Consider the following 26,406-nt stretch of genomic DNA (forward strand, 5'->3'; position numbering starts at 1 on the left):
GCGTTTTCTAAAATAAGTCATTTTTCAATTCACATTCACACGTTTGTTAATGACCCTCTTAGGACTTGGAAAAGAAAACCCTTAAAAAGAGATTTGAGTTGTGTTGTCATCAGCGCGAGGTGAGGTGTTGTCGGGTATAAAATGGATGTTTTGTACACCACATATTTGGTGTTTTCTTATGGGAAGGACTATAAATGTTTGCATTCATTTACGTATTGAACTATAGCTGTACTAAACTATAGCTGTGCCGTTTTGAGATTGCAAATCATCAAAACACAAAACGTCACAACAGACAGAAGGTCTGCTGCAGCTTTTATCAGTCTTTCATACAGTTGTACCGCTGTTTGTCTGGGAGTTAGGACATTGCGAGATCACTTTTGGGGAAAGTTAAACCCAAGGCATATATGTGTGTTGTCCAAGATGTCACAGATTATACAAATCTGCCCTCGTGTCCCTGGGATGAACATCGGAGCGGTCTTGACGAAGCCCGTTTTAAGATTTAAAGGGGAAGGGTCCGGCTTTAGGACCCTGCGTCGCTCCGCGCCGAGCCAGAGTGCCGTTACCCATAGCCGTTACCCGCAGCACTGTCCCAATGGGCACACTGTGCACTCATTTTTCACACTAGGTCGTCCCAGTAAATCGGAGTCGCAGGGGTCCGCTGGTTTGGAGAGGGGAGAGCACGTGGTGAAGGACGGCCCGTATAAACCTGCTTGAGGTCGGCCACGGCTCACAGCACAGTCCTGAGCCGTCTGCCGACCTGCATGGGCAGAGGAGAGACGCACGAAACGGTCCGCAAGTGAAGGATAACACCGGTTGTTTTTTTGTTTTTGTTTTGTTGCTTTACCTGTTGGTCCATAAAGGAGCAGTTCCTCAGAATTTAATTCATCTCTGTCCGTCCGTCCGTCTGTCTCTCTCTCTCTGTCGGATACCTTACGCTTGAGCCAAAACTGAAATGATCACACCTTGCCCGGTGCTAGGGTCGACTTTTTTAACGATATATTTGTCTTTTTTTAAACTAAAAAAAATGACTTACTGCTCGAGATCTTGAAGCCCGGCGCTTACCAGAGGCAGCAAGACGCGTGTTTTGGGTGCAGCGCCTGGCCCCGGTTGGAGAGCTGGCCGTGCTCTGATGCGGCGGAGGTGTGCTCTATCCCGCAGGCTGCTGCCGCTCCGCGCTGTTATCGCAAGCTTGTTTCTGCTCCCTTTCTATTAAAATCCTGTTTTTTTTTTAAATTTTATTTTGTTTTTTATCGCCGGCGTCAGGAGACGCTCGGTGGCAGGTTTGGGGTGACATTCGGCAGCATCTCCGCGGGTGTGTTTTTTTTTTTTATTATTTTCAACCGGGACCAGACCGGAGCGGTCCGCTTTGAGCGAATAACGGGTCCGTGTGCGGGGCAGCTGAGTGGATTTCCAGGTACAAGTGAAATGACTTCACAGAGGCTGGGAACATAAAAGACAAAAAAAGCCGCAAAGCTTTTGAAGTAACTTTGGAGAAACCGGCACAACCCTTTGAAGTGTTTCGTTTTCCACATTATCCACGAAATGTGTTTATTCCATTTTATTTAAGTCTCCCCCCCCCCCATTCAACTTTTGTTTTTGTTTTTGTTGACCTCTCCTTCTACCGAGACTATCGACGCGCCGCACGGAGTGACTCGGTGAAGATGAACTCATACATCTTAAGTCTTCTCCTGACTTTGGATTTAGCCACTGTGGCACTCACTCTGTCCACGTGCAGCACCCTGGACATGGACCAGTTCATGAAAAAGCGCATCGAGGCCATCCGGGGGCAGATCCTGAGCAAGCTGAAGCTGACCACCCCTCCGGACAGTTTCCCGGAGCCCGACGAGGTGTCCCGGGACATCATCGCCATCTACAACAGCACGCGGGACCTGCTGCAGGAGAAGGCCAACGACCGGGCGGCGACGTGCGAGCGCCAGCGGAGCGAGGAGGAGTACTATGCAAAGGAGGTGCATAAGATCGACATGCCTCCCTACCCCTCAGAGAGTAAGTGTTTGTGTGTGTGTGTGTGTGTGTGTGTGTGTGTGTGTGTGTGTGTGTGTGTGTGTGTGTGTGTGTGTGTGTGTGTGTGTGCACGTGTCCCAGATTAGTACACACTATGAAACTTAGTCATGAGTGATACGAAGTTGCTAAAGTCGACAGGCAGCCTCTGTACTCAGAGAATACATGTGTGTGTGACCCCATTAGTGTTACACACTATGCAGCCCTAATGGCGTGAGTGACGGGAGTGTGCTCATGTGTGTGTGTGTGTGATTGTTTTGGAAAGAAAAAGAAACCTTTTCCAACAGCCATAAAGAAGAAGAATGGGTCTGTGCTTGTGCAGTCATGCATCAACAAAACAACAAGCCAACAAACGACTTCTTCTCATGAGATAGGTGGGATAACTTTTTCCCAGCCCCATTCCCAGCACTGCCACGAGAAGTTATTGTTTGTTATGCATTGTGTTGCTCTATTGTATTATTGTATCCTTTAGACCTTTTAAAGAATCAGCCCCCCTTTTTTAGCCTGGATGCCTTGTTTAAAATGATCACAGTTTCAGGTTCATGTTTGTCACCATATCAAAGCTGTTCCCTAGACTAGGAGAAGACGAGGATAGGGAGAAAACAGTGAAGTACACAGTGATGCATGGCCCTTTTTACTTGGACTGTGAGCGTGCCCACGGTCCGAGTAAAAGAGGTGTTGGTGCATGCATGCTTATGCATACATGCATGCACTAATACTTTTGTAACCTAGAGGACGTGTTAGAAAGTGAAGATACAGAATGGAGTATGTATGTAAATGACCAGGATGAGTAAATATGAACCGGCTATTTTTAACTCTAGTGATTGGGGAGTCATTTTGATAGAGTGAGTCAACTACAAGGCCTAGATTCAAGACCATTTGACTGCAATTGCAGTTCCTACCAGCTCCAGGGATTTGATGAATGGTCACAAAAGGGGACCAAGCACAAAATTTTTTTTTTTTCAGGATTAATAGAACATTACAAAGAAAAAAGGATATGATTGTATAAACAAAATTAATCCATTTATCCATTACTTGCTGGTTCCTTTTCACAGGGGGGCAGGGGGGCACCCTTGACAGGTCACCAGCTATTGTTGAGCCAGCACACAAACACACAATCACTCACATTCCCATTCATACCTCTTGGTCACATACGAGTCTCCAAGTTCCCCTGACCTTCAGGTCTTTGGACTGTGGGAAAAAGCTCTGGCTGAGGTGAGCATCCCGAACACATGGAGAACATCCCAAATACATGGAGAACATCCCGAGAACATGCAAACTCCACACAGAAGATGGCCTGGACCCTCTCTTACCATCTTACATGTGTGCTAACCACTAAGGGCCTCCCCTTATTAACATAACATTATGTGTAACTACAGGGCCTTAAACCCTGAAATGCCCCCCCCCGGATCAGAAATGTGAGTTTATGGTATGAAGTAAAAATAAATTAGCAGATATTTTACATGCCCCGAGGTGTATTTTGCGCCATGTTATTCTTGGCTCCGCTTATGTTGTATAAATAAATACTCCAAATGTGAATAGATTTGGTCTGACCCCGAGTGCAGTCAGGAAAGCATTTAAGGGGTATAAATAACACCGATTCAAACATCCAGAGGAAAAAGGCCAGAATTTATACCTATTAATCTCAACTTCTGACGCTGCCCAGCGCCTTAGATCTGCGGCGGCACGATGACAGAGGGCAAGTGAGATAAAGAGGAGGGGGAGGTTGTGGTGGATGTGGGCTGGTTTTTCCCCTCGCTGGACTGTGGAGGCTGTTATTCAGTGTGTGAAAGTGAATATCGTTGCCAGCGCACGCAAGCTCACAAGGGTATCAACCTTATTTGATAGGGTGCCAGGAAGTCCTTAGAAGCAGTATTGTGGGGGCACCGATGGCAGCGGAGCCTATAAAAACAAAGCACGAGACGGTGAGGAGGAGCGGAGCGGGGTGAGGAGGAGGGGAGTGGGGTGAGGAGGGGGAGGGGGTAGAGGCAGGCAGAGGGTCTCTGGCAGGAGCCAACAGTGCACTATTCAGACCAGTGCATTGTGCACCACCGCTGTATGTTGCACCGGGCTCGGCTCTGCGCTTGCCACTTGCTCCATGGAAAATTCCAGGAGGAGACCCACTGTTGCTGGGGTGTGGAGCTGCTGAAAACGCAATTTGCTGCTGGTCGAGAGATCCTTTACTCACCTCCTCCCGTTCTATCCCTTCCCATCCTGTCGTCTCCCCTCGCCCTCTTTCTTTCCTTTCTTTCAGGTCCAACTGCCCCCTCAATGACCACCTTTGTGTGTTCTTTGTATGTAGATGTGTGTGTGTGTGTGTGTGTGTGTGTGTGTGTGTGTGTGTGTGTGTGTGTGTGTGTGTGTGTGTGTGTGTGTGTGTGTGAGCATGTCTTTGTGAAAGTGTGTGTGTTTAGTCTCTATAGGGTCTATGTGTGTGTGTGTGTGTGTGTGTGTGTGTGTGTGTGTGTGTGTGTGTGTGTGTTTGTCTCTATAGTGTCTGTATGTGTGTGTTTGTGCGTGTGTGTGACCATGTCTTTATGAAAGTGTGTGTCTGTTTGTCTATAGTGTCTGTATGTGTGTGTTTGTCTCTAGTGTGTATGTGTGTGTGTGTCTATAGTGTTTGTGTGTGTGTGTTTACAGCATATATATGGCTGGGTGTAATGGGCTTGGTTTGTTAGTACAGTGACTCTTTGTATTGTGTGCATGCCCAGTACAGTAGAGGAGTATGATACATAAGTGTGTGTGTGTGTGTGTGTGTGTGTGTGTGGTGTGGACGATGTGTCTGCCACCAGTGTTGCTGTGTGTCTCTGCTGAAACATGGAGTTCCCTGGTTGAAACATGGAGTTCCCTGGTTGCCCCCAAGCAGCCAGGAAACAAAACGAGGCTTGTCTGTAGGGCAGTGGGGCTGCATTGTGCTTTCATATACTTGTACTATTCATTCTGTCCTTCAGATGAGACGTTAAACCGAGGTCCTGACTCACTGTGGTCATTAAAGAGCCCATGGCATTTATCGCAAAGAGTAGGGGGGTTCCTCGGTGTCCTGGCAAAATTCCCAACCTGGCTCTCTCCATCTGGCCACCGAATCACACCCCCCCCCCCCCATATAATTGTCTCAATGATTCCTCCCTCTCCACCTCAAGCTGATGTGTGGTGAGTGTTCTGGAGCAAAATGGCTGCTGTGCATCACCCAGGTGGTGCTACACATTGGTGGTGGTTGAGGTGAGTTACCCCCTTCAATATGAAGTGCTTTGGGTGTCTAGAAAAGCGCTATATAAATGTAATCCATTATTATTATTATTCCATAATTTCAATTTTCAGTTTGTATGCCATCATAATCTGTCTACAGCGTGTGCTGCATGCATGTATTTACCGTGCAGCAATGCATGCTTGCGTAATATGATGTGTTTTGTCTGCATGTGTTTTGTAAGAGCATCGGTCATCCTCCAACATGTTACTGACACAGCAGCACAGCAGTAAGACTGAAGCTCTGCAGAGCATATGCAGAAATTGTCAAAGCAGTAATGGTGTTGCTGTTGTTTGTCAGATGTGTAACACACTGAATGCTCTTGGCAAACCCTCACAGTGGATGTGTCCTTGAAAGCAGATAAGCTCACTAGCATGGCCGAACACCCCCCCCCCCCAATGTTTCACTTTATCGCTGATTTACATCGTGGCTTTACCATAAATGATGTGTGGCATGTGGTTCTCTTTGGTGTTTAGCTTGGAACTGTGCAGGAAACACACACACACATGCACACGCGCGCACACACACACACACACACACACACACACGCCTTTACTACACACATTGTGATGGTACATGGTAAAAATGATTCCACGTCATTTCTTGGTTCATTTTGGGACATTTTAATAATCAAACTTATTTTTCTATATTTCGGACCCACCCACCCCAAAATATTTTTTCAATAATGGTACAGAATCACAGAGAAAATGATGAATTCACAAATCATAAGACAGTGCTGAAAGAGCAATACAAAGTCACAAACTCTTCAAAAAATATCTTCAAGCCAAAAGGCAGAAGCACTTGAAACATATTTACATCTTGAAACATATTTACATGTTGAAACCTATTTACAGGTTGAAACGTATTTACATGTTCAAACATATTTACATATTGTAACATATTTACGTATTGAAACATATTTACAAGTTGAAACATATTTACAGGTTGAAACATATTTACATGTTGAAGCATATTTACATATTGAAACATATTTACATGATGCAGGCACAGGTTTGTATCATGTACTGTGTTGTCATATCATGTGCCTCATGTAATGAGATTTGGTGTTGAGCTTGGATCTTTGCTGGAAACACGCACACACACACACACACACACAAACACACACACACACACACACACACACACACACACACACACATGCACATATGCGTGCATTATTTACAACACCAATCTTTAATAAGTGCATGTGACGTGAACATGGAGTGCCCACCACTACAAATCTCTTGTCAAAACTGTGATATTAGAGATGTTTGGCTAACATTTCAAAGAGCATTAGAGAGAGGCCAGTTGTCAGATGCCAAAGATTTACTCATTATTTACAAAGTAAATGCAGACCACATGTTGCCCTCTGCTTTTATTTAGTGATCCAGATTCAAACGCACTAATTAACCCCAAACATCTGTGTGGGTGAAATTAGATTAAAAACATTATTAGAAGTTTTTAAAAACGTGGGGATGCTGAGCGGGTTCAGTGTTGTTGGCTCGGTTATGTGCCGCGGTATCTGTTTGAACACACAACTGCCGAGGCAACGCACTAGAAAGAAAATATTTGGTGGAGCCGTCACAAGTACGAAGGCTGCTAATCGAGAGGCCTTTCAGAGAATAACTTGTTCTGTGAGGATTTTATCTGCTCTCATCGTGTGTTTTGTGAAGGCGAGCTGGCACCACGTAACGACATTCCTGTGGCGAGCATATGCAGAGAGGCTGAAGAGAAACAAGCTTCTGTTTGGCAAAAGCAACACAATTACAGTATGGCTTCTAATCCAACATGTATGGCCGTCAGTGCAAGGGCATGTCCCTTTATGATTGGAAGCCAGAGGATGTGTGATTGGAGCGTCATGGCTTGTGTGTGTTCACGTATGGTTGTGTCATTAAATGACTGTGGAGGGGGGGACACCTGACTCGTTGCAAGTGTTTGAGAGCTTGTGTTTGTCCTGACGTGATGGCCAAAGATTTATTTACATGATGTTATCCTCTTGTGGTTGTTTTGCATCATCTTCCGGTGTGGGAAGATGGCAGTGCAAATTCACGTTTGCAGTGGCTTCACCCAGTACCAGTGTGGGAAGATGGTGGCGCAAACTTACATTTGCGGTGGCCTCGCCCAGTACCGCCCATGCAGTGTCTTTGTCCACGTCTGCATCTAAGTTTGTGTCTTCATTTGATGGCTGGGAGAGCTTGGTCTGCTGTGTCCTGTGGGCCCAGCGACCACGGCCCTGCCTGGAGCTGCACCCGAACAGGAAACTCTAAGGGAGGTCTGACAGGACGCAGAAGTGGGGCAGGCTAAGCTAACCGCTAGCCCATGCAGACTGACAGTTCCGATAACACCGACGGCTGCCTCGCCTAGTGTTGACTGTGTTTTTGGTGTTATTGTGTGGAGTGCGGGCAGGTGTGTCGAAGGTGTCTGGCCAGGAGAGCTGGCATTGGATCAGCTGGGAGAGCCTTGTCTGCTGGGTCCTGTGGACCCAGGGACCACGGCTTTGCCTGGAGCTGCACCCGAGGAGGAAACACCGAGGACGGTTTGACAGGACGCGGAAGCGGGGCAGGCTAAGCTAACTGCTAGTCCATGCAGACCTGCAGTTCCGACAGTCATGCTGGTGTTCAATTTCTTGGACAGTGAATTTTTTTCTTGATATGTTGCATAAATGTGTTTTTGTAGTTTTTTTTTGTAGTTTGGATTTATATGTTCTTGTAGTTTGGATGTGTTTTTTGTCTTTGTGTTGCACTCCTGTGGGCTGGGGGAAATTATATTTCATTTCATTTCATGTGCGCAGGTGCATGGACTGAACTGACATATAAAAATTATTGATTCCTGATCAGGGTTTAGTTACCCACCCATGCATTTAAATGGACCGAGTCGTGTGTATTGGTTTGTGAAGGAAAAGCTGTAAAAACAGGGATGCAAAAGATCATAAACACACCTGAGATAGCAGGTATGTTTCAGACCCAAAACAAAACTTTGCCGTCACACGCCGGTTTGTCAAAGGACAGCCTTGGTCACTGCAGTACCTGTCGCTGGGGGAGGTAACCTCAACTGACAAACACTAACTGTCCCCCAGAATTGTAATGGCCCTATTACGACAGCAAACACTGATCCTAATCAAGAATCAGGAACACTTTATTTGCCATTTAAATAATATAAATATGGCTGGGGGGAATATCGTTTCCCCCAGCCCACAGCAGTGCAACACAAAAACAAAAACACATTTCCAAAAACTACAAGAACTTCAAGAGCACACATACTAACTAACACATATATCTAAACTAACACATATATCCAAACTAAAAAAAATAAAATAAAATTACTATGCAAGGGAATGAATGCCAGCCAGGATGACTGTCAGAACTGCTGGTCTGCATGGGCTAGCAGTTAGCTTAGCCTGCCCCGCTTCCATGTTCTGTCAGACCGCCCTTGATGCTTCCTCCTCAGGCACAGATCCAGGCAGGGGCCATGGTCCTTTGGCCTACCAGACACAGCAGACCGGACTCCCCCAGCCGATCCAACGTCAGCTCTCCCAGCCAGACACCCTGGACACACCTCCTCGCACTCCACACAACGACACCAAAAACACCACAGTCAACGCCACGCGAGGCCGCCACCAGACCGGCCTTGGTGTGATCAGAACTGCCGGTCTGCATAGGCTAGCAGTTAGCTTAGCCTGCTCCGCTTCCGCGTCCTGTCAGACCGCCTTCGGTGTTACCTCCTCAGTCACAGCTCCAAGCAGGGCTGTGGTCCCTGGGCCCACAAGGCGCAGCAGACCGGGCTCCCCCAGCCGATCCAGCGCCAGCTGTCCCAGCCATCAAACGAAGACAAAACTTAAAAGCAGACGTGGACAAAGACACTGCATGGACGGTACTGGGTGAGGCTGCCGCAAACGTGAATTCACGCCACCATCTTCTCACACCAGAAGCAGAAAAATATGGCCCATTGACCTGAATCAGGCATGTTGTCATTGATACAATGGTCTCGTGTATCTCAGCGGCGCCACACCAGAATCACAGCCCGGCTTCACCCCCACTTAATATCATTTGTTAACTCGCCCAAGGTGTTAAATCTTCATCTGCTGAGGATACCACCCAGAACGCTAGTGTTTCTTTCTGAGATTAAACCAAGCCCTCAGCGTTTGAACCGAAATCCCCTCTCCTGTCATACGGGGTCAACAGGGGGCAGATGTAGAAGATGTAGGGGAGAAGGTGTGGTAGGTCTGAGAGCTGAGGACTTGTGGGAGTGGGAGTGAGTGACAGGATTGCTCGGCAGGATTGTTGTTGAGAACGGGGCTGCGTTCACTTACGCAAGACCTGGACGCCTGCTGCCATCTGAACTGCACCGCCACCGCGGCCAAGCAGCATTGCGTAACAGAAAGAGAGAGTGATTGAGCGAGAGTAAAAAGAATAACAACTTCTCCTCCCAGCACTTTCTGTATTGTTTACAGCAACAGCACAAGTTCTGTGTAAGATGATAGTCTTAACAGGAGTGTCAACTAAAGGGACTGAGATGTTTTTTTTCCTTCGTTTTTGTTTTTTTAGATGACTCAACTGCACTCTGGTTTGGGTTTTCAAGTACCACCAGTTTTATGATGAGTACACCTCGGACGCTGAATGAAAAATTGCGCCGTGTTTTTGGCGGAGTTGGTTCAAGCTGCATCTTATGCAACCACACGGTCAAGTGCAGGCTGCTGCGTTGTTTGTCACAATTGTGTGTCAGGCTTTGTCACACTTCATTTACATACACCATGCAAGTGGCTCAGCTCCATGTTCTCTCTCTCTCTCCCTCCCTCTCCCTCCCCCTCTCTCGCTCTCTCCCTCGCTCTCTCCCTCGCTCACTCTCTCTGTCTCTCTCTCTCCCTCGTTCTCTCTCTCCCCCTCCCTCTCTCGCTCTCTCTCACTCCCTTTCTCTCTCTCCTTCTCTGTCTCTTGCTGTCTCGCTCTCTCCCTCTCTCTCTCTCGCTTTGTCTTTCCCTCTCCCCCTCTCTCGCTCTCTCTCTCTGTCTCTCTGTCTCTCCCTCTATAAAAAGATATCAAGTGTTTTTTGGCAATTTTTTGTTAAATAAAGACTTGTTTTTAAATTCAATTCTCTCTCTCTCTCTCTCTCTCTCTCTCTCTCTCTCTCTCTCTCTCTCTCTCTCTCTCTCTCTCTCTCTCTCTCTCACTGTCTCTCTTTCGCTGTCTGTCTCTCTCCTCATCTCTTTCCCCTTCTCCCCCCTCCCTCTCTCACTGTCTCTCTCTCTCCCTCCCTCTTTCTCTCGCTCTCGCTCTCACTCTGTGTGTGTCCTGCTGTCCTTTTGCCCTTTTGACGTACATTGACTTAACTCACCTAAGCATGTAGGAGCTCTGTTTGAACACCTTTACAATGAGTATTGGAGTATCTCTTGCTCCTTCCCGTGCACGCATGTGTGTGTGTGTGCCTCCATGATCATGATGTGAAAGCACACAGCAGTGTGTTTCTATGTGCACACGTACGTCTGTGCTCTCACCATGGTGTGTGTGTGTGTGTGTATGTGTGTGTTATGTATACATGTGTGTATATCTGTTGCTGGGAATTGGGCCTTTGGAGACTGACAGGCCTTGGTGGAAGGGGCTTCAAAGCGCTGGATATTTTTAGCTCCCAGGGATTATGTGCAGAGTTGTTTTCAATTTGCTATTGGCAGGTGAGTGGCTGGGCGGAGGCGTCTGCAGGGATCCAGACAGGCGGGAGCTCTCCGCTGTCTCAGATTCCCTCGCTCTGCCTCCTTTCTATTCTCCTGTTTGCTCTCGCTGTCCGACTTTGCTTTCATTCTCCCTACTCCCTCCAGCTCTCTAGCTGTTTCCTCCATTTCCTTTTGGCTGCTGTGCATCTGGTGCCGTCTCCTCCTATCTTTTGCACTCTTTATCATTCTTTCATTCCTTTTCCTCCGTTTTGTCAATATGCTCGCTTAACTTGTCCACTTTCTTTTTCCCATAAATCACCTCGATTGTTTCTTTCGGCTTGTAAGATCATCCGGTGAACCCTCGCTACAGTGGGGATGACACCCCCCTAACCTCGACCCTGCACTTTTCTTTTCGGATCATTTTCTTCCTTTGTCATCCACCAAAACCGGTGCATTTATCTTGTGTGCTAACATCTGTTGAATCGTGCACCATATACCCTTTCCCCCCCCCATCTTGTCTTTTCACTCGTTGGCTTCTTTCTTCCCTTTCTTCATCTCCACGTCTTCCCACCTCTCTATTATTCTCCTGTTCACCCATGAAAGAGAGAACAGACCCTCCCTCCGTAGACGAACTTCGGAGGGGGAATCCGACAGCATGTCTTTCAAAAGTGAGAAGTGCTCGAAAGTAGGTCAGCTATATTTCCCCCGAGTCCATCCCAGCCTTTCAGTTTCGCAAACCAATATTTGCTCCCCGTTTCCATTTGCAAATGGCAAAAGTGAGTCCTAGGTAGTAAACAATTGCATCCAATCATTTTACAGAATATTAAAGATGACTTTTTGGGAGTTTGCGAAACAGAACGGCACTGTTCCTGCAACACAATAAAAGAATATCTCCTCGTTAACTATATACTACTTAATGTCATCTTTTATTAAAGCCACATGTGACATCATAAAGGTCTCCACGGTAACTAAAATGTTTTAATATCACAAAAAAACTCAGTAATGTCTAAAAGCACCTTCTGTGTGTGTGTGTGTGTGTGTGTGTGTGTGTGTGTGTGTGTGTGTGTGTGAGAGAGAGAGAGAGAGAGAAAGAAAGAGAGAGAGATAATGATAATAGTGATGATGATGATGATGCCAATACCATTTATACAAGACGTGCTCTGGAATTTGTTCCTGCCAATACATCTGCAAAAACAGTCACAGCTGGAATTATAATGGCCCGCAATTACGGCAGAATTGGTTAACAGCAAATTCAATTTAAATGTATTTATATAATGCCTTTTGAAAAGAAAAAATTACCAAGCAGCTTGAAAAACAAACGAACACAATTCTTTCGAAAATGTTAAAATGTTGGTAAGAAATAAAACCATTGCAAAAAAAGAAAACAACAAAAAAAATTCAACAAACTGTCTACACGTTGGGAAAACAATGACCCGAAATCTTCAAATGGGACTTGAATGAGGGGAGTGGGTTCGAGCAGCTCCTCGTGCTAAACACACCTGAGAAATGAGGCCCAGGGTTTGGGACAACTTGAAGGGAATGAATTGTGGATCTCAGACCCCTCCGTGCCTTAAAAGTGGTCAAATCTTTGAAACCACGTGTTTTTTACTCACCTTGAAAGTATTTCTGGTCGGACGAAAAGCAGGTCAGCTTGTCATTGTATCATTATAGGTTGATCCACTTTCAGATGTTATTGTTGAACTCACAGTCACTGCTGACTAATGAGGTCTTCACCCTTCATCTAGGTAGGTATGGACCAAAATGCTGTCAAGCTCACTTCAAATCAAAATACTTCACCTCGGGGCATCTGGGTAGTGTGACGGTCTATTCCATTGCCTACCAACATGGAGATCGTTGGTTCGAATCCCCGTGTTATTTCCGGCTTGGTCGGGCGTCCCTACAGACACAATTGGCCATTTCTGCGGGTGGGAAGCCGGATGCGGGTATGTCCTGGTTGCTGCACTAGCACCTCCTCTGGTCGGTCAGGGCACCTGTTCGGGGGGGAGGGGGAACTGGGGGGGAATATCGTGATCCTCCCACGAGCTATGTCCTCCTGGCAAAACTCCTCACTGTCAGGTGAAAAGAAGCGGCTGGTGACTCCACATGTATCGGAGGAGGCATGTGGTAGTCTTCAGCCCTCCCCGGGTCGGCAGAGGGGGTGGAGTAGCGACCAGGATGGCTTGGAAGAGTGGGGTAACTGGCTTTATACAATTGGGAAGAAAAAGAGGGGAAAAATACTTCACCTCATCTTATTACTTGTCTTAACTTGTCACAAACCCATTTCATTTTGCAATACTGGACTCTGTATTAGTGTGTAAATGTCTCCGTGAAGCAGAGCCCGGCCACAACTATGAGGTAGCATGAAGTCAGACTACGCTGGCGTTGGAGCAGAGAGATTGCACGGTGTGGTCATCTCAGAAGCTTACAAAGTGTATTTGTAGTCAGCCAAAGTCTGAATGGGGTTGGGGGTTGTTTTCATATGGTTTTGCAGTGTTGTTAAATAGCAGCAACTTCCCTACCTTGACACCTTAAATGTTTTGCATTACCCTATCAGTCCTTGCTGTCCCTTCAGGAGGACACGGCGACCTGAGTTGGCAGCGCGGTGCGCTTCATAGATGTAGCACTGCACCCACACAACACAGCTGAGCCGGGGCTGCAGCACACAGCGGTACCGATTCTGTGGCTGCAGAGCGGAGGAGGTTCACCAGGCCAGTGCTTTCTGCTGACATAGCCACTCGTCTGTGTTAGCAGCAGGCCAGGGGGAGAGAGAGCAGCCAAGGCCAGCGCTCTCAGCCCTCTCCCATCAGAGAGGAAGTCTGTGTTTAATGGGTCCAAAGGCAGGTTTCCTCCTCCGTTACCGAACTCTGAAGTCCTGCCCTCGGGGTGACATTCAGGATGTAGTATTTGAAACTGGGCAGTTTCTTACAGAATGTGCCCCGCTTTTTCTCCTGGCTTGCTTTTTTTATATATATATATATATATATATATATATATATGTACTGTACCTGGGTGAATTTTTAAAATACCCTCCTGGTTCATCACACTGTGCTTGCCTTGAAACGGCAACACTGTTTTTGTCCACGCCACATACTTGCAGGCTCTGCCAGTGGCATGTGATGTAATGGGAGTGATGAGTAATGAAGTAACTGATTAGAGGGATGAGGGGCTGTGTTTGCTTTGCTTGACAGGTCTCATGTGACATCAGCTTTCCTCTGGGAGGCCTAGAGGATGAGGGAAAGGAAGGAGGGAACGATGGAGGGCTTATGAAAGTGCAACACCCCTGTGTGTGTGTGTGTGTGTGTGTGTGTGTGTGTGTGTGTGTGTATATATATATATATATATATATATGAATGTGTGTGGCTGTGTATGTTTGTATGCATCTGTGTGCGTGTGCGTGTGCGTGTGCGTGTGTGTGTGTGTGTGTGTGTGTTCTGTGACATCACTGCCTCACTCTCACCCACAAACACACAGACCACAGCGGCGCCAGTTGTGGTGGATCATTTTCACATCACGTTCATATAAATCAGTGGTAATGTGGTCTGACTGTGCTTCACGCCACCAGCCCCTGAGGCAGTCGAGCAGCGGTTTGCTTACGCAGTCTCTTCAGAGGTCCACGGTTGGATTTACCCGTACATGAATATACAGATCCATTTCGATAACAAGCGTGTGTGTGTGTGTGTGTGTGTGTGTGTGTGTGTGTGTGTGTGTGTGTGTGTGTGTGTGTGTGTGTGTGTGTGTGTGTGTGTGTGTGTGTGCGTGCGCGCGCGTGTGTGTGTGTTTGATACTGTCAGGGTGTCCATGTGAACGTATATGTCCAACATCTGCAACATATTGGCGACCTGCATCCATCTGGAGCGGCCCCTGATCCTCTGGTCAATGCCGCCAGTGTTGCCTCAAGCACAGCGGACTCATTCATGGAGCGGCGGCATTTTGTAGCACTTTGTGTAAACACTCCGCCTTAAGCCGGCCCCGCCGGGAGTTGGAAGTGTGACCTTCTCTGTTGACGGATGGGAAGGAAGCGAGCGAGAGCATCGTTGCTCTTGGCTCATCTGCCTCCCTGGTCATACAGTTCACAGTTAGTGTTGGCTGGGCCCGGCCGCTGGTCATCCAGCAGAAAGACAAGGAGAGGGTGCGGGTGGAATAGAGAGAGATTGATATACTGCAGACAGCACGGAGTGCCATGCCGAAACATGACACTGGGAGAGGCATTTCATAGGTGGTTGTGAGAGTCCCGAGTATGTGCTGGACAAACAAGGTCAGAGGTGGCATTGTAGGTTCGAAAGTTTCCCCTTCACATGCTGTTTTGGCCCCCAGTATAATTCTGCATCCCTCAGTTGTGTAATATTCACTTCCTATTTTTGATCAAAACATGGAAGACAGGGGCATCCAGGTAGCATAACGGTTTATTCTGTTGCCTACCAACATGGGTAATTGCCGGTTCGAGTCCCCGTGTTACCTCCGGCTGTGTCCCTACAGACACAATTGGCCGTGTCTGCGGGAGGGAAGCCGGATGTGGGTATGTGTCCTAGTCACTGCACTAGCGCCTCCTCTGGTCGTTAGCGTGATCCTCCCACGTGCTACGTCCCCCTGGAGAAACTCCTCACTGTCAGGTGAAAAGAAGCGGCTGGCGACTCCACCTGTATCGGAGGAGGCATTTGGTAGCCTGCAAGTCCTCCCCGGATTGGCAGAGGAGGCGGAGCAATTGGCCGGGGAGGGGTAATTGGCCGGGTACAATTTGGAAGAAAAAGGAGGGGAGAAAAAATCCTCCAAAAAATAAAAATAAAAACGGCCCTCCACCTCCCTTTCAAAAACTATCTTTATCCCCTATGCTCCTCCACTCTCGTTTTTGGGCCATCCCTGGCCCGGTCCCTCTTTCTCCTGCTTTCCATCGCTCTCCTTCCATCTCCGCCTCTCCCAACCCATCTGCTCTGACGTGGGTTGTGGTTGTATACTGTTTTTTAAATCAACCTTGGTGTCGAGCTAATCCTTGGCCGCTGTCTAAGGTTCGAGGCATCAATTTAAGGCCCTGAGCCTCCTAATACATCATGGTGTGGGACGCTGTCAAAACAGTTACCGCTGCACACATGGTTTCCAGTATTACGTTGTGTTGCACAGAGCTTGTGTGGTACCGTCAGACATGGCTACACACATGGCTGTCAGTGTTAAGTGTCACACGGTTTCTTTGTGGAAGCTGCTGTCAAACATGCACTTCCAGACACATGGTTTCCAGTAGTGTGTGAGGATTATTATGCTGCTGCTACTGTGCATGCCTGTGCGCCGCACATGTGGCAGCTGTGTGTTCCTAAATGTGAGCATCTGTCCTCGTGTGCACACGCTGTTTGCAAAACAATTTACATTAGGCTATCATTACGCCGGCTTTACTGACCACGCAAGTGGAACAAGAGCCATTTCTTGTGTATTCCTGAAATGATTGTTTTCGCTTCTTGTCGAGAACGCCAACCCAAGCAGATTACCTCGCCTGGTGATAAATTAAACAATGCCTACTGTTGGGGGTAGTGTGTGGTTTCTCGCCCCCCCCCCCAACCATCATCCCGGCCTTGTTTACACAAACACACACACACACAGGTACATGCACAAGCGAACACACGTGGATGTGCTGAGCTCCCTTTCTTGTTTCAGACGTCATCCCTCCTGCCCACTACAACCCCTTCTACAGGAGGCTGACCTTCGACGTGTCCTCCATGGAGAAGAACGCCTCCAACCTCGTGAAGGCTGAGCTCAGGATCTTCCGTCTTCAGAACCCCAAGGCCCGCGTGTCTGAACAACGCATCGAGCTCTACCAGGTATAACCCACACCCCACCACACACACACATACACACACACATACGCACACACACACACACAATCTCACGGCTTGCTTTTAGCTAGAGCTCTCTATCTTGTTTCAAACTCCATAAGTCCTCTGCATGTTACTGGCATCTGGGTAGTGCAGTGGTCTATTCCGTTGCCAACCAACATGGATTGGTGGTTCGAATCCCCGTGTTACTTACCTCCGGCTTGGTCGGGCGTCCCTACAGACACAATTGGCTGTGTCTGCGGGTGGGAAGCCGGATGTGGGTATGTGTCCTGGTCGCTGCACTAGCGCCTTCTCTGGTCGATCGGGGCACCTGTCGGGGGGGGGGGGGATAGCGTGATCATTCCATGCGCTACGTCCCCCTGGTGAAACTCCTCACTGTCAGGTGAAAAGAACCGGCTGCCGACCTCACCTGTATTGGAGGAGACATATGGTAGTCTGCAGCCCTCCCCGGATCGGCAGAGGGGTTGGAGCAGCGACTGGGGCGGCTTGGAGGAGTGGGTTAATTAGCCAATCAAAATCGGGGGGGAAAGGGGGGGGTAATCCCCCCCCCAAAAAAAAATCCTCTGCATGTTAATGTCACCGATGGCTGATACCACTAATTCAGAAGTGCTCTCTTGACTTAGCTGAATATCACTAACACGCCGGGCAAATGGCTAACGGCGTTAGCACAGCTGGCTTTTCTCCTGCTCGTCTGCGTACACGTTATTAACTGTTCTGTTCTGCAGAGAGGATCCCAGTCTTGCCCATGACATTCGAAGCTTGCAGGCTTTGCTGTAGGTCTGCTCATTACCACATAGGCTGCACAATGTCTATCTTTGTTTTACATTAACCAGTGAGAATGAAGAAAGGGCACGTTATTTATTGCCCTTTGAACTATGTCTTCCATTATTTTCTTCTCTTCTCTCACCATGAGATGTTGTTGAACACCAAAACACATGTGCACACATGCAAAACCACACACATAAACAAAATAAAATTCAGGGTGGGTTTGCCATTGGTATAAGTGGTGGTGGGTACCATGAATCAAACTTGTGCTATTTGTGAATGTTCAACACGAGGAATTTATTTATTTAGACCCAAGTCATCCCGAGCACAGAGACCTGGGGGTTGCGCCGGTGCAGCCTACGCAGGCTGTCTGCCTCTCCGTCTGCCTATATGCCCTGGCCCCTGCTGCTCAGCGCTGCCCGGCTGCACCAGCCAGTTCCCAGGCTGTGTTTACATCCAGGCGAGGGGATGACAGGTGGGCTAAACACAGCTCCAAACAGGGGGATTTTCTCACGCAAACACCGCAGCTGCAAATGTGCGAGGGAGGATGGACGGGTTGGTACAAAGAGGAGAGTTTCACTGAGCGATGACCCTGATAACACCCGCCTCAAAGACATCCATCACCTAAACCTCAGATTCATTTAATTTTCATGTTTACACAGCAAAACTTTATGCCTCATCTAAAATGTCCAAATGTTTCGACTGTTGAGATGAACATAGGTCTCCTTCACAAGGATGGATGTCTCGGAGAGGCTAAAGATTTTGCAGTGAAAATACAACCGAGTCTTGAAATACCACAAGGGTTGATAAGTGACTACTCAGCCATATGGGTTGGACTTAATAGTGAGGGCTATGAGACTCTGCGGTAAGCCTCACGACAAGCAATAAAACATACTGCCTCCAACTTTTATAATCTGTCTGTAGATTTTCCCTCATACCCCACCACTGTCAGACTCCAACTCGCTCCATCTCAATCTCGGAAAGATTTTTCTCTCTGTCATATTCGACGTTCTTCTTCACCATCCTCCCTCTCTCTGATGCTGCTGGATTCCCACACCGCTACCAGCGGCAGCCCGGGCTGCTGAGCAGCGGGACTAATGTTATACGCATTAGGCGGAGATGAGCCAGTGTAAACACATGGCTATGAAGGACAGAAGAATAAAAGCGCTCTGTCCGGCATCTGTTTCCGCTCCCGGTGCTCCACGCGGACCTGGCCGGTGGATCAGGGAAAAGAGAGCCGTCTTGCTAAGACTTTAAGGAGGGAACCAGGAGAGCATCTGGAGGTGGCAGTTTTTGCATTACTTCTTGTTTTCATCTCTTTATCGCACTAAGGGTTGATAATGACGATGCCACATGCAGTTCCCATCATGTACTGTGCATGTCCACAGATTTTGGGACACAAAGACCCAGCGTCCCCAGCGCAACGCTACATTGACAGCAAGGTAGTGCGCACGCGCACAGAGGGGGAGTGGCTAACGTTTGACGTGACAGAGGCCGTCAGCGAGTGGTTGAATCATAGAGGTACGTGCGTCTTATACCCCTGGTATAACAACGTCCTCATATTACACAGATGTTAGCGATTAGCAGGCTTAATTTTGGTTCTTCCCACAGACAGAAATAGCGGATTCAAGATCAGCCTGCACTGTCCGTGTTGTACGTTTGTGCCATCAAACAACTACATCATTCCTAACAAGAGTGAGGAGCTGGAGGCACGGTTTGCAGGTGTTTTATTCATTACATCTTATTATGCAATGATGTAGGCGCAGTCACTATTCAATGGTTCATCTTAGTGTAATGATCACGAATGACTAGACTCAGTAGCCCATTGGCTAACGGGTCGCGTCCTTGGTTCCCGGCTGCCCCTGAATTCGCTACATGGTGTCAGAAATGGGGCGGTCTCACCATCACGGTCTCACCGTCCCACTTCTGACACCAATATAGTGAATTCAGGGGCAGCCAGGAACCTCCGCCGCAGCCGGGAAGCGAACCCGGGTCTCCCGCACCACGGGCGACTACGTTAACCAGTCGACTAAAGGGTCCGGCCTTTAGCCAGTCAGCTGTTGAGTCTACTCATTCATGCTCATTACATTAGTAAATATAAAATTGAAATTAAATAACGCAGAAATGTGAGCTAAATAAAGAAACTTTATTAAAAATATGAAGTATTTCTTTAAATGCCGACAGTGGCTGATGCCATGAAAATAACATTCGTAATTCTTTTGCAGCTAAATTGTTTCACTTTCCGTTTTCCAGGTATCGACGACAGTTTTAACCATGGCGGAGAGCTGAAGGTGTTTAAGAGGCGACCACATATCGCTCAGGCTCCTCACCTGCTGCTCATGCTGCTGCCATCTTACCGGCTGGAGTCCCAGTCCCAGCCCCCACATAAGAGCCACCGCTCTAAGAGAGCACTGGATGCCGCCTACTGCTCCAGGTATTGGACATAGACTGTACAAAACGATGGCCATAGGGCCTGTAACATCACCCATTGGTTTCTGGATGAGCATTTTGAAGCCTAAAGTTTGGCTCCATGGTCGCTGCCATCTTGTCAGTTGTTAGAGGTGTGGAATCCAAATTGGGCTGACTGGGTGGAGCGTGGGTGAATCCTCGGTGGCAGACAGGTTGACAGACTTTTCAATCAAGGCAGGCATGCCCTCAACACACCACTTTTTTAATCCTTAATATCTTCTTCATGGAACGATAATTTTCAAAATCACCACTGTGTGCCAGACCCATAATTAGCAACCGAGACCCAACTTCTTGTAGAAAAAAATTATTGGCTTTATATTTGAAGATGTGTGGCATGGTGGTGCAGTGGTTAGCATGGTCGCCTCACAGCAAGAAGGTCTTGGGTTCGAAGCCTAGGGAAGTTTAACCTTGGGGGTCGTCCCGGGTCGGCCTCTGTGTGGAGTTTGCATGTTCTCTCCATGTCTGCATGGGTTTCTTCCGGGTGCTCTGGTCTCCTTCAGCAGTCCAAAGACATGCAGGTCAAGTGAATCAGTCGTACAAAATTGTCCCTAGGTGTGAATGTGTGTGTGTTGGCCCTGTGATGGTTTGGCGGCCTGTCCAGGGCGTCTCCCCGCCTGCCGCCCAATGACTGCTGGGATAGGCTCCAGCATCTCTGCTACCCTGAGAGCAGGATAAGCAGCTTGGATAATGGATGGATGGATGGCTATTTGAAGGTAGTAGTTGGGAATTCTCTCATTGACTTACAATGGCATGGAAGTTTTTTGAAGCCAGCAACCTAGTGGCCCAGTTGAAAATGCAATTTAAGGCACTTTTGTGTTGGCTTCAATTTCCAGCCCCGGTGGTTGCTAATTAGTATTGGATCAGATTGACCCACTGTTCAATTTGTCACAGGGAATTTCTGGAATGGAGGCCACAGCAAAAATGTAAAAACTGCACATATGCACATTTTAAAGCTTTTACTTTGAACCAATGGATTTTCCTATAATTAATTCTAATTGAGGATTCAAATATTAAAGAGGTCTGGTACAGTGTAGGGGTTTTTACAGTGACTATGACACTGCTGTCCTCAACTTTACATGCAACAGCTGCCATATGCAGAGGTCAGCTACAGTTCAACTCTGAAACACTAAGGAGAAACTCCAAATCTCTACCAGTGCAATACTGACTCTTATTTATCAGGCTGGGGATAGACTAATACTTTCACATTCATAGTCCCCACGCTCATTCATCCTGCCTACGTAGTAAGAAGCCCTACCTTCCCTTTGTTGTGACTGGTCACATCTAAGAGGCAGTTGGTACCATGTGGGCTCCTCAGAAAGCTTGATCCTCTCTAGACTTCATATAGCAGCCATTCTTTTATAAGAAAAAAAGAAAACGTACTGCTTTCCACCTGTCTTGTAGATGCTCCTCTCATGTTTGTCATGTAAAAACGCCAGTGACAATTAAAAAAACAAAAAGTTTGGCATAGGAAGTATGAACACAGCCAGAGGAATATACAATCATCCTCCCCACCACATGCCCAGACAACGTATTACTATAACTGAACAAAACTTTGCATGTCATATGGCCAATTTTTGCAAGTGAACTCCTTCTGAATGCAGGTTTGCACACACACACACACACACACACACACACACACACACACACACACACACACACATACATGATCACAGAACGTTGAATCAGTTCATCTGGACACAACGTTTATTGAGGGAACGTTTCATCACTCATCTGAGTGACCTCTTCAGTCTCAACTGACTGCAGGTACCCCCACCCTTATAAACAATACAGTGGCATAACGACCCAAACCAACGACTGGTTTCATATGCAAATATGGGTGTGACCATTAGCTAGAGTTACAATGGCCATGTGTACTATTCACAGAGGATTTGGGAATGTTTACAATCACCTCGGCACAGTGACGCAGTGGTTAGCGCGGTCGCCTCACAGCAAGAAGGTCCTGGGTTTGAGCCCCGGGGTAGTCCAACCTTGGTGGGTCATCCCGGATCATCCTCTGTGTGGAGATTGCATGCTCTCCCTGTGTCTGTGTGGGTTTCCTCCAGGGGCTCCAGTTTCCTCCCACAGTCCAAAAGACTTGTAAGTCAGGTGAATCGGTTGCTCTAAATAGTCCCTAGGTGTGTGTGTGTGTGTGTGTGTGTGGGCCCTGTGATGGGGCTGGCGGCCTGTCCAGGGTGTCTCCCCACCTGCCGCCCAATGACTGCTGGAATAGGCTCCAGCATCCCTGCAACCCTGAGAGCAGATAAGCGGTTAAGACAATGGATGGATGGATGCAATCACATCATTGTAAGATGGTGACAGATGTACTCTTACGCACCCCCCCCCCCCGTTCAGGGATGATTGTTCCCTCTTCACATAGATGGCCTCTTTGACTCCCCGTTCAAACCAGCGTTCTTCCCTATCAAAGATGTGCATATCCTCATCCTTGAAAGAGTGGCCACTGGCCTGTAGATGGGTGTAGACTGTGGAGTCCTGGCCTGACGTGGTAGCTCTCCTGTGTTGTGCCATCCTTTTGGCCAGCATCTATTTAGTTTCTCCGATGTACAAGTCACAGCAATCCTCTAGTTAATGGTCATGCCTATTTGCATATGAAACTGATCGTTAGTGTTGGTCATTATGCCACTGTATTGTTTGTAAGGACGGGGATCCCTGCAGTCAGTTCAGACTGAAGAGGTCTCTTAGGTGAGTGATGAAACGTTCCCTCACTTCACCTTTCAGCGATTTCCTGACCTGGATTATTGAGCATGCATAAAGACACGCACACAGATGGATATGCACGTTGGTGTAATTTCCACTGCACCTTGACACACACTCTCCTATCACCCGCAGAAATGTACAGGACAACTGTTGCTTAAGATCACTCTACATTGACTTTAAGAAGGACCTTGGCTGGAGGTGGATCCATGAACCAAAGGGCTACAATGCTAATTTCTGCGCAGGGGCCTGCCCGTATCTCTGGAGCGCTGACACCCAGCATAGCAAGGTGTGAGAGAAAAGCCTCAATCAATCCATCAATCAGTCAATCAAGTTACATTTTATGTAGCGCTTTTCTAGCTGCAACAGCCAATCAAGGCGCTTTACAAAATGTTGTGACCCATAACCTGCAGTCATGTGTTAACCCGCTGACGTGGGTTGATAAAGGTCAGCACAGAAGTGTGCAGTAGAGCTGAAAGAAGCTTTGTGTGATACAGCCTGCGAGCTATTATTATACAGTATTTCCTTTTCATTTGAAGTGAAAAGATATAAGCCAAATGTGCAGATAGAGGGGGCGTCCGGGTGGTGTGGCGGTCTATCCCGTTGCCTACCAACACGGGGATCGCCGGTTCGAATCCCTGTGTTACCTCCAGCTTGGTCGGGCGTCTCTACAGACACAATTGGCCGTGTCTGCGGGTGGGAAGCCGGATGTGGGTACGTGTCCTGGTCGCTGCACTAGTGCCTCCTCCGGTCGATCAGGGCGCCTGTTCGGGGGGGGGGGACTGGGGGGAATAGCGTGATCCTCCCACGCACTACGTCCCCCTGGTGAAACTCCTCACTGTCAGGTGAAAAGAAGCGGCTGACGACTCCACATGTATCGGAAAAGACATGTGGTAGTCTGCAGACCTCCCCGGATCGGCAGAGGGGGTGGAGCAGCGACCGAGACGGCTCGGAAGAGTGGGGTAATTGACCAAGTATAATTGGGGAGAAAAAGGGGGGAAAATTAAAAAAAAAATACAGGTAGTAATTACGAGAGTGCAATCATAAAGAAATTATAAATGATGAGAAACTTTATTGATCTGAAGGTTAATATCATATGAACTTTATTGATCTGAAGGTTAATGTCATATGAACTTTATTGATCTGAAGGTTAATGTCATATGAACTTTATTGATCTGAAGTTTAATATCATATGAACGTTATTGATCTAAAGGTTAATATCATATGAACTTTATTGATCTGAAGGTTAATATCATATGAGCTTTATTGATCTGAAGGTTAATATCATATGAACGAGGCAGTCTGTACCATGTGACCTCATAGTAAACTGCAACATGGAAATATTGGCTTTTGGTGTGATGCTTTTGTGTCTTGCTCTGTCAGGTCCTGGGTCTGTATAACACGATCAATCCTGAAGCATCGGCATCGCCCTGCTGTGTGTCCCAAGACCTGGAGCCGCTCACAATCCTCTATTACATCGGCAAGACCCCCAAAATCGAACAACTCTCTAATATGATCGTCAAGTCTTGCAAGTGCAGCTAGGAACTGTCACAAGCCAGCTCAAACACTCTCTTTCATAAACACACACATGCACACGCACACACACATATGCAAACGCACACACACACACACACATTTCTGGACGTACATATAAAACAAATGCATCTGTACAATTTCTTACATGCACTATTATCCTGGCATATTTGATCTTTCTACAAAAAAAGAAAAAAGCAGGATGGTCATGTGTGATGTGCTTTAGAATACAGGTACACAACCAGCATTGTACATATGTACATTATACATACATTATGTACCTTGTACTAATGCAACCAACACACAAACATACTGTACGGAAAAAAAAGCATTCACACAGGGGACAAATACATGCTACATAGGACACACACACACACACACACACACACACACACACACACACACACACACACACACACACACACACATACACACACACACACACACACACACACACACACACAAATGTGGCACAGACATGGCTTTTGTGAAGGCATGCCTGTGCTCTTGTGTGTAGAAGGGCCTGTCAACGTGCATCACCTCACACATTTGTCACACAAAGATGCAAGAGTACAGCAAACACTGGAAGTATAGTGATAAGTGTCTATATGTGAAATATGTCCTGAGAGTAAGATACCTGCACCTCCCTTGTACCTCCCCCTCCCCCTCCACCACCCCCGACCCCCGCATCCCCCCGATTTCAACACCCAGACGACACCGTCATGCCGTGGCCTTATCTGTTTTGTCTCATTTTTGTACCCTTGATATTTTTCTATTTCTTAGTTGTTGTATTGCTATTTAAGTTGTTTGCGTTTAATGGTTGGCACCCATCAAACTTGTAACTATATAGGAAAGTAGATAGTGTGAACCTGCTACTGGTCATAATAATGTCTGATCCCACCTGCAGTTTAGCGGTGATGTAAAAACTGTCTTCTTTACGTGTATGCTTGAAAACACACCGGATGAGAGGAAAACGCCAATGTTCCCACTGAGATGGTTAGGACAACAAATCCCATGCCATAGTAGTCCCTGCCAGAGTAAGTACACTACCCATAGTTTGTGTCTTTAGTAAGTCCTGCTTGGCTCTGCTTGGCTTGTGCACCGACCCTCCAGCCCTTCAGCGGTATGGATGACCGAACGCCACACTTCCAACATAAAAAAGGTAAACGCACTGATGAAGGCAAAAGAGCCAGGAGGTTCTCCGAGCTTGACAATCCATTGGCTTCATCTCACATCCATCACACCCGGAGTTTCAGAGGATGTGGACGATGGGAGGTCTGGCGAAGTGACGGAGGAGGTGTTTTGTCTCGCTAAGCAGCAACACAGCGGTGTTCGGCAGCACGTCGTAGATAACAAGTGTGATGATGGGCTGGAACAAAAAGGTGCTAATGGAAATTAAAAATATGACCTTATTCAAAATAATGATCTTAGGAGACGTGATTTACCAAAGGTGGTTGAGGTGTGTTGAGATGGTGTCTGTACAGGTGTGGCTGCGGTTGCTTGCACAGACATCGAATTGGTCGTCTTTGTGCAAATGTGAAGCTGCCTGATCACCCCAAACTTCACGAGATGAAAAACTGTCTTCTCAGTCATTAGAGTCTTCTTTTTTCTTTATCAAACCAATTTGCACTGATGCTATTTTAACATTGCTTTAGACATATCTTCCCCCCTTATAAGATGAGGAGTGTGGATGAAGGTGACATGACCCCAGTAGCACCAGTGGACCTCCTGGATAGCAGGGCAGAGAGCAACGCACCGATATTGTCACGATAGAGCTGTTATTTTTATGTTTATTGTTGTTGTTTATGATGATGATGATGATGATGTTGACCCACTATGATGTATCGTAACACAATATTGTTGTGGTGCTCTGGTGGTAAATAAATTATTTAAGTTACAGTGGTGTATATCTGGAGTAACTGAGTCTGCTGCAGAGTGTTGTATGATCATCAGAATCAGAAACACTTTATTTGTCATTTCTTTTCACGCACTTGTGTAGCTACATGAAATGAAACGAAACACTGTTTCCCCCCAGCCCACGGCAGGGCAACACAAAGACAAAAACACATATCCAAAAACTACAAGAACACATCTATCCAAACTAACACATATGTATATCTAAACTAAAAACAAACAAAAATAAACAAACATAAAAAATCACTGTCCGAGAGAACGAACGCCAGCCAGGATGACTGTCAGAA

At 47.2% G+C, this 26,406-nt stretch overlaps 1 protein-coding gene across 1 annotated transcript; it reads left to right on the forward strand.

Moving 5' to 3' along the window:
- Positions 1–1,056: 1,056 nt before the first annotated feature.
- tgfb2 (transforming growth factor, beta 2) lies at positions 1,057–26,097 on the forward strand. The gene is made up of 7 exons (XM_056285912.1): positions 1,057–2,004; positions 16,548–16,711; positions 18,880–19,012; positions 19,103–19,213; positions 19,745–19,925; positions 22,808–22,961; positions 24,056–26,097. The coding sequence occupies exons 1-7, from the start codon at positions 1,662–1,664 to the stop codon at positions 24,212–24,214; spliced, it is 1,245 nt and encodes a 414-aa protein (XP_056141887.1). The 5' UTR covers positions 1,057–1,661; the 3' UTR covers positions 24,215–26,097.
- Positions 26,098–26,406: the final 309 nt, after the last annotated feature.

This window comes from Lampris incognitus, chromosome 9 (assembly GCF_029633865.1).
Source record: "Lampris incognitus isolate fLamInc1 chromosome 9, fLamInc1.hap2, whole genome shotgun sequence".
In the NCBI taxonomy this organism is placed as follows: domain Eukaryota; kingdom Metazoa; phylum Chordata; class Actinopteri; order Lampriformes; family Lampridae; genus Lampris; species Lampris incognitus.